Raw genomic sequence first — 11,952 nt, 5'->3', positions numbered from 1 at the left:
ACTTTCACTGCACATTTTAGATTCCTACTTGTAATACAATTACCAAACCTCTCCAAGATTCCCAAATAATTTCCCTGAAAGAAAGACGAAGTAACGTATCCTGATTCTATACCACTTTACTGAGTTGTCACTCTAGCCTTGTACATTAGAGCAATCTCTGGCAGCCTTTAAAATAAAGCTAAGTCCATCCACCTGTTTTCGCTCAATACGCTAGCAGTGAAATATACAAAACATGTATTTCTTATTTACACAAAGTAAATGGCCGCAGTACAGAAAACTAAGCAGGTGGTTGGCTATCCACCAACTGTGAGACTATTTACTCTTCCGTAAAATAGGGACAACACAGAATTCCCTGCCTCACAGGTCACTGTGATATTCAAATTAGAAAAGCATACTGTGAACCCTAAAGCAGTATGACTATTAAATATGTACACACATAAATACTTTTCTATCAAAACTATGTTCGAAGGCGAAAGTACAGACACTATAAAAATAGTGAAACAATCCTTTCATTTGAGTTGCTGTTTCTGAAGTGTCAGGCATTCAACTGGAGCCAAGATTTTCTAAGAAGCCAGTCTTTCCTAAAGATGTAAGTCACTGGGCACCAGATTGTACCCATGAATCTCCTTCTCACATTTGCACAGGCAGATTATCCCACAAAAGCCTTAGCAAGTTAAGAGCAACAAAACAAGGAGTAAACACCCAAGGACAAATCTCTGAGAAAACGCAGTGTTTTGGGCATAGTGTTTGGGGACAAGCCATACCCAGGTTTGCATGGTAAAGATACAGAGAAAAGGAATGGGACAGGTTCTTTCCACACACAGCAGCCACTGCCACCCCGGCTTCTACAAAGCTAGTGGTTTAGGTGACTCTGATCAACACAGCAGGCTCAGGCTCCCATTGCACATTCGACTTGGCTCGGGATCACCCAACTGAATTTGCTAACACAGTGACTCCAGAAGAATCACCCATTAAAAACAATCCAAATACAGACTCTAAATGTGCAGAAAGCCTTTTGTGATGTCCGCTGGAGCTTAGAGTATCTAACAGCTGCAACTGTGACTATTCTAGCTAATTGCTCTCAGCAACAAAAATAAACAATCACTCCAGGAAGAAGACTGTAACCCGCCAAATATTAATGAATTTTTTAACAGTCAAAAATCTCAAATCTTAGTTTAAAGGCCTTGCTACCGGTAAAAATAAAATGTCTCAAAGAACAGACACAGGGTTGAGGAGGCCCAGAAAGAAAAGTCCTTATTTTGTATTTAATCCTCCCCTGTCCCCTTCCTCCCCCCCCAAAAAAGAAAAAAAGGAAAGTGCCTTGTGTCTGGAAGAATTTAAGCAATCTGAGTTAAAATTTATTTTAACTCATAACTTTTTAACATATGGGGGAAAAGAGTCGCACTGATTGGAGCTATTTTTAAAGTGCAGCTCTACTGTAAAAATAGACATTTACTCATAAGGATGCTTGAATAGAGAACAAGCCCAATCTACGTCTCATTGTTAAGAAAGGGGTGAAAAAAGACTGTCGTATTTTCTGGAGAGCCGTTTATGGTCCGCCTGTGATGTCACAGCAGCATCCAGGTGCACTCTAACGAGCGTCTTTCAGTCTCCTCCATCCTTTTACAAGTGCTCTCCTACCATCAGCTTTTTCTCCCAGAACATGCAATAAGGGGCCAGTATTTACGCAGACCCTCGCTGGAAAGAAGATCACGGCAATCAGAGACCCATGGAAAGAGGAAAATTTACTCACCCACACTTGGGTTCATCGTCCTCCTCTCCTCAAAGCCCCTATTCAGAAAGGGAGCATTTCCTTTTTCTAAGGAAAGAAAGGATAGAAGCAGTTGACGTATCAGTATGGTAGGGTATCTGCGTGTCCCCTGTCCAGACGGAGAAGTAGCTTCACACTTCTCCCTTCCCATTCAGGCCCCTGATGCTTAGCTGAAGTCTGCAACCAAACTGCCCACCTTAGACAGTGGCAAGGAGGCATTTAGGCACATCCCCACACTGAGACTTGGAGATACTGCCGCAGTTTCTATACTTCAATTGGTCTTCAGTCTTTATTAAAACCTGGAGGAATGGAGTTGTAATGGGAAACCATGTAGAATTCCTGATTTCTATACCTCCCTGACATGTGAGCAGCAATCAATACAAACAAAACTAGATAACAGCTTTCATGTGCCTTATCTTAAACCAAAATCAAAACGCATTATTTTATGTCTGTTAAAAAATTTCTCCATACACTCATGAACAAAATCAAAAGGAAGGAAAACAGCTTTATCAAGAAAAAAACAAATTTGAATGTTTAAAATCTTTATGAAGAAGGTGAGATATATAATCACAGCTTCAAGCAAAGAAGTGTCAGAGGGGGCTTCCCTGGTGGCGCAGTGGTTGAGAGTCCGCCTGCCGATGCAGGGGACACGGGTTCGTGCCCCAGTCGGGGAAGATCCCACATGCCGCGGAGCGGCTGGGCCCGTGAGCCATGGCCACTGAGCCTGCGCGTCGAGAGCCTGTGCTCCGCAATGGGAGAGGCCACAGCAGTGAGAGGCCCGTGTACTGGGGGGAAAAAAAAAAAGTGTCAGAGGAAAAAAGGTATCTTTTTCAGGAAAGGATTGAGTAATTTTTGACTTGTTACTTTTTGTACTGTATAAATTTCCTACAGTGACCATATTTTTACTGCTTAAACTTATCCACAAGGATGTAAATTATACTGAGTGTACCACAATAAAATACTACATGCACTTAACCTATATTCAATTTCTAGATACCCTACATATCCTGCAGGAATCAAGAAATCTCATCCCACAAAAGGACACAGTTTATGAAAGTTAATTCAGTGTGTGTTTTGGTACTTGAATGATAGCAAAGGGCAGAGTTCCAAGAGTTAGGAGAACTGGGTTCAAGTGCCAGGTCTCGTGTTAGCAAAAGAACCTTGGAGAACCTTAACTTCTCTGGGCCTGACTCAAATCTGAAGAATTAAGGTGCTAAAAGATGCCTGAGGTGTCTTCCAGCTCAAAACCAGAGCGAAAATAGACACAAATTAAATCTTCAGCCCTGAAACAGCAAAGCAACTGGTATAGAGTAGATGCTTAATATACATTTAATGAAAGAGTTAACAGAAGGGAAGTTTTAAAAAAATAATGTATTTAAAAGAGAGCTTCCCAACCTGTGTGCCATGGCATGCGGCCTTATCATAGAAGGATTATGGGTATGTAAAGATATTGATCTCCTCAGGACTGGAGCCAAGAACATGAAGTTTGAGAAGCACAACTTAATACTACCATCACACCAAAATACAAATCATCTGTATTAGGATAAGTTTCAGATAAACTTCTAAGAAGTTCTCACCACCCTTCACTTAGGAAACACAGAATGTCTGCCTTATCATTTGGTACTCAGGCCATTTAATCCTAAGACAGAAAACATGAGGAGCAATTTACTTGAAGAAGCAAAGAGGCTTTCCTTACGTGATGTACGGGTGCAAAGCAGGTACTTCTTAAAGAGTAATTCCTGAAAAGCAGAATCCTCTCAACATATACTTGAGATCAAATGGAGAACACACAGCAGCAACCATTCTCAAGAGATGAAATTCTGCTAAACATTTAAGTAATACGGTAACAACTGCAATTTCTGCTTCCACATATACAGCAATAGCTACTTATCCTCTTGGATAAGTATTCAGGGATGTTTTGGTGTGAGAATCTGCATTATTTCTTGTAATTATTACTACTTGCAACTTCACAAAAGCTACGTTTTGATAAAGGAAAAGACCTAGAACATGCCTGTAAACATATAAGGGTTTACTTTCAACACGGTGCTCAACATGGTACTTCCGGGTCTGAGAACTAAAAGCTGTGCATCTTCTGGATGTCTGACCACCTGCATTTGTGCATTGTAGCCTCCCTCCCCCCATCCTCACCGCAGCTGCCACACCTTTGTCACAATCCAGCCCAATCCAGAGAACAAAGCTACCTCAACAGCTGTGCTTCATTCCACAGGGTGGGTCACCCTGAAGATGGCTGCCAGTTTCTTCACATCTGCAAGGAGGTCCACAGTAGGGTTGGCTGCTTCCAAAACTGGACAAGGAGAATTCTCCGAAGGAGTGCACAATAAAAATCAGAGTTAGAGATAGCACTGGGCTATAGACAATCTGTAGGTCAAAGGGCCCTTCAGGACAAACAAACACACGCCTTCCCCTGAAGGGCTATTTAAATGGGCTGCCTTTCTGTGGTTCTTCACTGAAATGCAAGGTATGGCTATTAACTGAGCTTCCCAAACAACAGCAGAAAGGTAAAAAGCTGTCAAACTAAAACCTCATCTTGGAAATATCTGAGAAATATTTCAATTTTCTAATTTTCCCCTCACCTTCCATGCAGGTGATACCTGAGTGATAGGTAAGAAAAGTATGAAATGTAAATCCAACATTTAAGAGTGAACCAGGTACCATGGCACTAGAAATAGCATAACCACTAAAGAAGGATCACTTTATCATCTTAAATTATTGAGTTTGAGAAGTATACATTGTGAGAAAGAGATTGATCCACCATTCTCTTACTAGGGAGATCTAGTTTCATTTGGTCTTTTTGCATACACTGAACAACATGCTCCAAATACCAATGACTTCTTTTAAAAGAAGTCAATGTCCTTACCAGAAAGTTCTCTGCAACTCCAAAAATCACATATAATCTATCATAGCAAGTATTTCTAGTGTTACAATAGAAATGGGCAAGGTAACAAGAACAAAATTTCAATGTTTAGATACTCTGTATTTCATTATGGACTCAATTTTCTGACTAATCTGAGATTTAACTAGTCATGAACACAAAAATGTTTAATGAGCTCATAGGTCTGTACTGAATATGACTTAATAGCCCAGAAACTGTTACAAGTAGACAGAAGCTTCCCTACATGTCTTTGATCAGTGTTCTCTTCGTGGATTCCCTCCCCCAATCTCTTTTAAATCCCACCTATCCTTAGTGATGCAACTCAACTGCTACCACTTTTGTGTGGCTGCCCATTCCCACCCCACTATCCTCAGCCAATACACACACACACACACACACACGCAGACATGTATGAGTCACTCCCATCTTCCTTTTCTTTTTAATGTACTCTGTTCATAGCATTCTTGTCTTTCTTTGTATTGTATAGTTACTTGTGGATGCAGACAAATCTTCTGGAGAATAAGACAGGCTATGTTAAGGACAGAGAGGCATATGACTTCCAAACGGGTTCATGCTTGACTGCTCTAAGGTATTCGAAAATGTAACATCCATGAGTATTTCTGGGGGTTAGTATCTATTACATCTTAATCTACATCTTTAGTTTTTTAAGCTAAAAGTAGTATTAATAATGAGTGTGAGACCCTAAGATTTTGACATGTTTTCATTCAAAGAATAAAGCTAGTCAGCATACTTTTAATATTCAGGATATTTTACCATGAGTGCTTTGCAAGTTGTCACTCTGTATATTATATGTTTAGAGAGACCAAGACCATCCAGCCAATTCCTCCATCAACCTAACTATTCACACAGGCAATGTCTTTATTGTGTATAATAACGTTTATTTTGCTTCAGAAAGGATATGGACAACTTAATGAACAGGAGAGCATCTCAAGATTGACCAAACTAAATGATACTGATGCCAGATTGAAAATTACACAAATGAGGGACTTTCCTGGCAGTCCAGAGGTTAAGACTCCACGCTTCCACTGGAGGGGGCACGGGTTCAACCCCTGGTCAGGGAAACTAAGATCCCACATGCCCGAGGGGCACGGTCAGAAAAGAAAAAAAAAAATTAGTAACAAATGAGCTAATAATCAATCCAAGAAAGGAAAAGCAGAATCTATAAGAAGAACAGAGCAGGTTCACTCTTATGAGTTGTAAAGGGGTTTGTAACAACTACAGCAAGTTAGCTGGACACCTGCTTCCAGGTGGCATGGCAGGGTGGCTTGTCTGTTCTCACTTCTAAGTAACAGTTTCCAAGAAGGTAAGAGCCACATCTTGCTCATTTTTACAGACCCAGGACACAGCATAGATAACCAATAAACCTGTGCTGAATAACCAAAAAATACTTCTCTTTATTTCGATGAACCAGAACACTGGAAAGGTTCATTTCAGTAACCCCATGTCAACAGGCTACCTGTATTAACGTGTAGATGTTTTAGTCCTTCCAACCTGAAGGGAATTGAGCCCACTTTTGAAAATTTTCAGAGAAAGAATACAAACAACAGTAGAGAAAAAAATGAACCACTTGCTGAAATAACTGAGGCTATAAATGCTCTTCAAATAATAATCAATTCTGTTATAATTCTAGCAATACTTTTGTTCTCTTCCACTGTTTGAGGATCCAATATGGTAGTACAGGCATAAAGGATCAAAACCACTGCCTTTTTTTTTTTGTATTTTCTACCAACAAGGTATACACATACTGTTCTAGAAGTATATTAAAATGTCAACATACTTCTTACTAAAGTATATGCATTTTCTTATTTCTAGGTACCCCTTTGAGTGGGAAATTACAAGTTTCCACTACATTTTTTTGATCATCACATAAAATAAGGCTAGGACACTTGCAATCTGTTTATTTTTAAAAAAACATTAAGGTTAAATTGCTAGCACCTTTCCTCAAATCAGATTATAATAATGTAAAATGATGTTAAGATTCAAAATTTATACTGGCTAATCTAACACTGAATTGTGATAACCTGGATGATTTGCAAGCATAAGGTGAGAAGGAATTCTGAGGAAAAAAACTTTTTTCCTTAAGCACACCAACAGTGTCACAAACCTTCACTGAGAATTTTCCCCTTATCTGCTCAAATATAAAAGAACTGCTGACATGCAAACCAGTCAAAATACTGATAAGCATACAAGAGGAGAGAGGTGAGGGGAGGATGTTCCAAAATCACAAAATTACCGTATTGAATTCCTGTAATAAAAAAGGGAGCATGGAGATTTGAGATTAATTGCATGTTGGAAGAAAAAAAATTGTCTTGTCTCTCAGCTGAGCTCTTGACTACTAAACTGTGAATTCAGGACAATTACTTTTAGAATGGCTTTTTACCAAAAAAGCTGACAGACACAATCAAATTAAAAGAAGCCATTTAGTATATACTTTGTTTAAAAAAAAAAAAAAGAAAAAAAGCACTTCATTATCGTATCAAGTTTTCTTAAGTTCTACAGAAGTAGAACCTTTGTATAGAAGATGAGCAAGAAATATTTTCCTTCCTCCACAGATCTGCTAAGGATGCTTACCAGGGCGGAATATATATGTGAAACAGCGTTGGCGGAGTTCATGATTTGTACACGTGTTACTACATACATCAACCCTAACCTAATGGAAACTGAGTTTCTGATTTTAGAGGAGTCTCTTGATAATCTGGCATTGGCAACAAAAGTTACACTCAACAACAGTTGATTCTATGGGTGAATTAAATTTTGCCAGTGGCAGCAGAGTAAGTTACCTTCCTTCTATTTGGTTTTTCTTTAGCTCAAGTAAATGTGTGAGGACAATTTCCATTTGTTTAAAAAAAAAAAAGTTAATGATTATTCAATCAGAGGTATAGAATGATGTCAGCATCCAATTACCCAAACTGTACAACTAGCCAATGAAAGCACGTATCCCTATAAAAATTACCCATCAAGTTAATGTTTGAAAGCCAACTTATCAGAAGGTGTCATTCAAAAAAATTTTTTTGCACTTTCTACTTCAATTAACATGCCTTTTGGAATACTTTACATAACACTGCTTTCAACTAAAGCTCTGAGGGAACCTCTTAACTCAAGAGAGCAAGTTTATTAGACTGAGCACAGGAGCCCCAAAAAATGTATAAAGACCTACTCACCACACTGTTCTTTCCCTTCAACTTTGTTTATTGATGTACTGAACATGAAAAAGTACAAAGAATCCAAACACAAAAGAAAACATGTACAGCCTCTTAAATACTCAACAGAATATATTTTCTATTCCAACAGATGTGAATTAAGTCATACTGTACAACTTCAAATAAATACCAGCCTTACATTTTATTAAGTGCTCTGATAAACACTGTAAAGTGAAGCACAATTTGCATGCCCTCTCATCAATGCCTTGGTTTGCTACAGTAGTATAGGAAAGAAGCATGTAGCTGCTGTTTTCCCGTGAGGGAAACCTTACTTTTTTTAAGTATATACATGTATCTTGTTTTTTAGTTTTTTTGTTTTTTTTTAAATGCAGGTTAACTCTGACAATCTAAATGCACCTAAGGATATGAGAAAGTGCTAAGCCAATTGATTTCTGAATAGCATTGAGTGGGTCAGCATGAAAACTCGCTTATTCACTTTAGCACGCGCCTCACAGTATATGTACTGTACTATACTGAAAATTTTTATAACTACAATTTTAAATAATAAAAATAAAACTCAACGCAACTGCAAAGATAATGTACAACTATGTTATGCATAGCACATTGCCTGTTCTAAGGGGAAGCATGTGAGCATCTCAGTTTATACAAAAAGCAGGACGTAACTATATAGTTCTCAGTGCATCCTGATGAAGGCATTTTTGCCTTCAGCTTTTTTGAAAATTTATTATAAGCTAGATGCTAATCAGAAAATATTTTGTATTTTTTAAAATTTCTTTCATACATGGTAAAGACTTATTTTATTATTTCCCCAAATAGTGGTTTAAGCATCATACAAAGTTAAATTTCAATAGCATACAGATATTTATGACTTTTGTATGAAAAATGTAAGGAAATTTGTTCAAAACCTATGGTTATACTCATTTTTTTTTTACCACAAACATATTTATAAACGAAAATGTAGCATCACCATAAACAGCTGAAGCTAGACTATCTACAGACAAAATTAGCAACAAATCTGATGCACTGTAAATTCAAGTCCTCAGGACAACAAAAGTGATTAAGCAAGACCTCAAGTAACAATGTTAATGCCATTTACAAAGGAAAAAACTGATACAAAAACATTCAAAACCTGAACATCACTTGGCATGTAAGGAAAAAAAAAAATCAAATTAGCTGAAAGGTTCATAACACAAGGTCTTATTTACATTACACAAAGCTCAGGTGTTAGCCTTGAACATAACTTTCAAAATACCTTCAAATATATCCAACTCAGATCACTTTTGCCGATCTGCTGCAGTACAAATCATGTGCAACATCTTTTTTCCTTAAGACAAAACAATTCTTCAAACAATACTGCAAGTACATCACTAAACACCATGAGCTCTATCTGAAGGGATTTCTTTAGGAAGAACAGATTTTTTTTTTCCCCCATCTCGTGGTAATTTAAACTTCTTGCCTGCTCTTATATATTCTTTTGTAAATTTTTTTTGTTTCAAAATCACAAATCAATGTGAGCCACCTATCACATAATAACCAGGATGATCAGACGCTCCACTGGTGATTACAAAAACGAAACCAGCAGTGTTTCCCCCATTGATTCTACTCCTTTCATACAAAGATCTCAAAAGTATTTTCTACATCATAAATCTTTCTAAATTTTCCAACCACTGCAAATTTCCTGGTAAATTTTAAAAGCTCACTAGGTGTCATATGAAGAGATTTCTCAAAGTATTCAAGTCAAAATATTTGTTCCAGGACCAGTAAAAAGTTTCTCCAAATTTTCTTTTTTATAAAAATAGATGCTTTTTTTAAACCCACATCAAAGAGGCTCTTATCTCTTTGGCAAGGTACTGCTTTACGAAAAGTTCTCCAGTATTCTTACAATAAGCGTTTATAATGTAGCCCCCCTTCCCCAACCCAAATCATAATTACAAAATAAATACTGTTTTTAACTTCATAAATAAAAATGTAAACTTCAAAATACTTTTCTCAGACATAACAGCAATGCTTTAAATGTAAACCAAACACAAAGCTAATCAGAAAAAGAAAAAAAAGGGGGCGGGGGGAAAGACACAACCAACTAAAGAATTACAACACAAAGCCTCAATATTTACTCACAGGTTCAAGGCAGTTATGTAAAAAGAAAAGAAATGTCTTCCCTTAGCTGAAACACTTTAAAAGGTCCACCTTCTTCAAAGAAGGCAATAGAATGCAATGTGACAGGTAAAAACCCTGTACCTCTTGTCCATATTCAAACATAAAAGATATTTAAGAAGTTTTAATTCAAATACTAGCAATAAAAAATCTCACATATTTCTTAGGATGCTAAGTAGTCGTTTTATCCCATCTCAACACTGACTTACAAAGACATTTACTAATGTATAAAGTTTCTCTTAACTTGCCTTTGTTGTATAGTTTTCATATATAAATGGACTGAGGACAAGAGCTCATTAGGCTTTGTGCGTTTTGTTTGTCTTAAAGGAGACCTGCAGTACTCTGTCTCCCAGACGGTATCCATTGAGGCTAGCTATCGCCATGGCAGCCTCATCATAGTTTGTCATAGTCACAAATCCAAAACCTTTGCATTTATTGGTGTTAAAGTCACGGATGACCTTCACGTTGGTGACAGCTCCAAAAGGCCCAAACATTTGCCACAGGATACTCTCATCTGCGTCAGGAGCCAGGTTGTACACAAAAATACACCACCCTGTTCCTGGGTGCCCAGGGATATTAATTCCAGCCAAACTGGTCATTCCATCAATGGTCATTGGAGAAAACCTACTAAACAAAATAGGAGAAACACACACACACATGCACACACACACACACACGCACACACACGCACAAATAGAAACAGAGGTTGGTTACAGCAATGGACTTAATTCTTTCCCCTTTCCCATCCCAAGAGTTTCAGTAACTCCCCTCCCCACAACAGATACATACAACTATTTCAGGTTTCAGCCAAAGTCGGTGTGTGGCTTGCAGTGGCATGCTATAATATCATGGTATTAATAAGTTATGAAATGGTCACATATGCTGTATTGAAAAATATTACTCACAATAGCAAAGAAATAAATTTGGAACTGGCTTCATGAACTTAAGCAGGACTTGGGGCAAGAAGGACCAACACAGACAGAAACATGCTATAACGTCGCAATGCAAGAGAAAACAAATAATGGGGTTTTTAAAGGCCAGGTGGCATCCAGTGGTATAATAATATTCCTTGAGTCAACCGTGCTTCAAAAACAGCTTTTCATTAGGCTGTACATGCAAAAGAAAACCCAACACAAACTTATGAAGGGTGTCACTCCCCAAATCAAAGAAACTAGTCAATTATGGGAAGGGATTATGATTATCATGAACCTCTATCATTACCTCTTTACTCCATAAGCCATATTGAGCAGATTGTCCAACCTGCAAAACACACATTTAGCAAACTTCAGTTTTTAATTTTTCCCCTTGATGTCCAAGAAAGCTGGGCTCGTTACTGCCATCTTCCAAGGGGATTTTTATATATTAATTGTATGTGAAGTCTCAAAACAGTGGGTCTTCTTACATTTCTGAGAGGATGGTACCCACTGCCAGAAAACAGTAGCTCTTCCAATGGATATAGTTTATCTCTACAAGGGTCAGGGAAATCACTGGTGGTCATCTGAGGAAACCCTTTCAAGAGGAAATGTGGAGGCTCTGGAATACTTAACATTTGGGTTCTCACCTTTTGCAGGCAAGTTCTAAGCACTCCACATGCACCTACATGTCCTTATATTATTTTTAGTTTTCAGAGCTGTTAGTTCCTGAGTATCATAAGGCACTCAGATTAAGGGACTTGCTCAAGGCCAAAGAGTTAGGAAATGGTGGCATCAATATTCAAATTCTGCAGTTTACACAGAATTCCATAAATTTCCCTTCAACCCCCCAAATACAAAGGACTTTCATTTCTTAAAATCAAAGTGGTGTTATTATAGGTAAAAAGAACCTTATAGACAACCTCAGCTAAACCTCCCATTGCTCAATGTATTCAGCTGAGGTCCACAGAACCTAAGACGACAGACTCACTGAGCAACAAAGCAAGGACTTCAGACCCCAGTCTGACGCTTATTTTGGTT

The 11,952-nt window shown here is 38.0% G+C and overlaps 1 protein-coding gene across 7 annotated transcripts in view; it reads right to left on the bottom strand.

Moving 5' to 3' along the window:
• Positions 1-10,296: 10,296 nt before the first annotated feature.
• The window catches only part of ELAVL2 (ELAV like RNA binding protein 2), a 71,679-nt gene continuing 70,023 nt past the window's right edge, over positions 10,297-11,952 (bottom strand). For 2 of the 7 annotated variants that reach the window (XM_065879801.1, XM_065879803.1), the window contains exons 6-7: positions 11,222-11,260; positions 10,297-10,627 (exon numbers count right to left, since the gene is read on the bottom strand). In XM_065879801.1, the coding sequence (XP_065735873.1) occupies positions 10,297-10,627; positions 11,222-11,260 (370 nt within the window). Of the gene's footprint in view, positions 10,628-10,954; positions 10,989-11,219; positions 11,261-11,952 lie in introns of all 7 variants that reach the window. The other 5 variants (XM_065879802.1, XM_065879804.1, XM_065879808.1 and 2 more) reach the window with 4 other exon arrangements.

Source organism: Phocoena phocoena, chromosome 6 (genome assembly GCF_963924675.1).
Source record: "Phocoena phocoena chromosome 6, mPhoPho1.1, whole genome shotgun sequence".
Lineage (NCBI taxonomy): Eukaryota > Metazoa > Chordata > Mammalia > Artiodactyla > Phocoenidae > Phocoena > Phocoena phocoena.
This window is presented reverse-complemented; position numbering and strand designations above follow the sequence as displayed.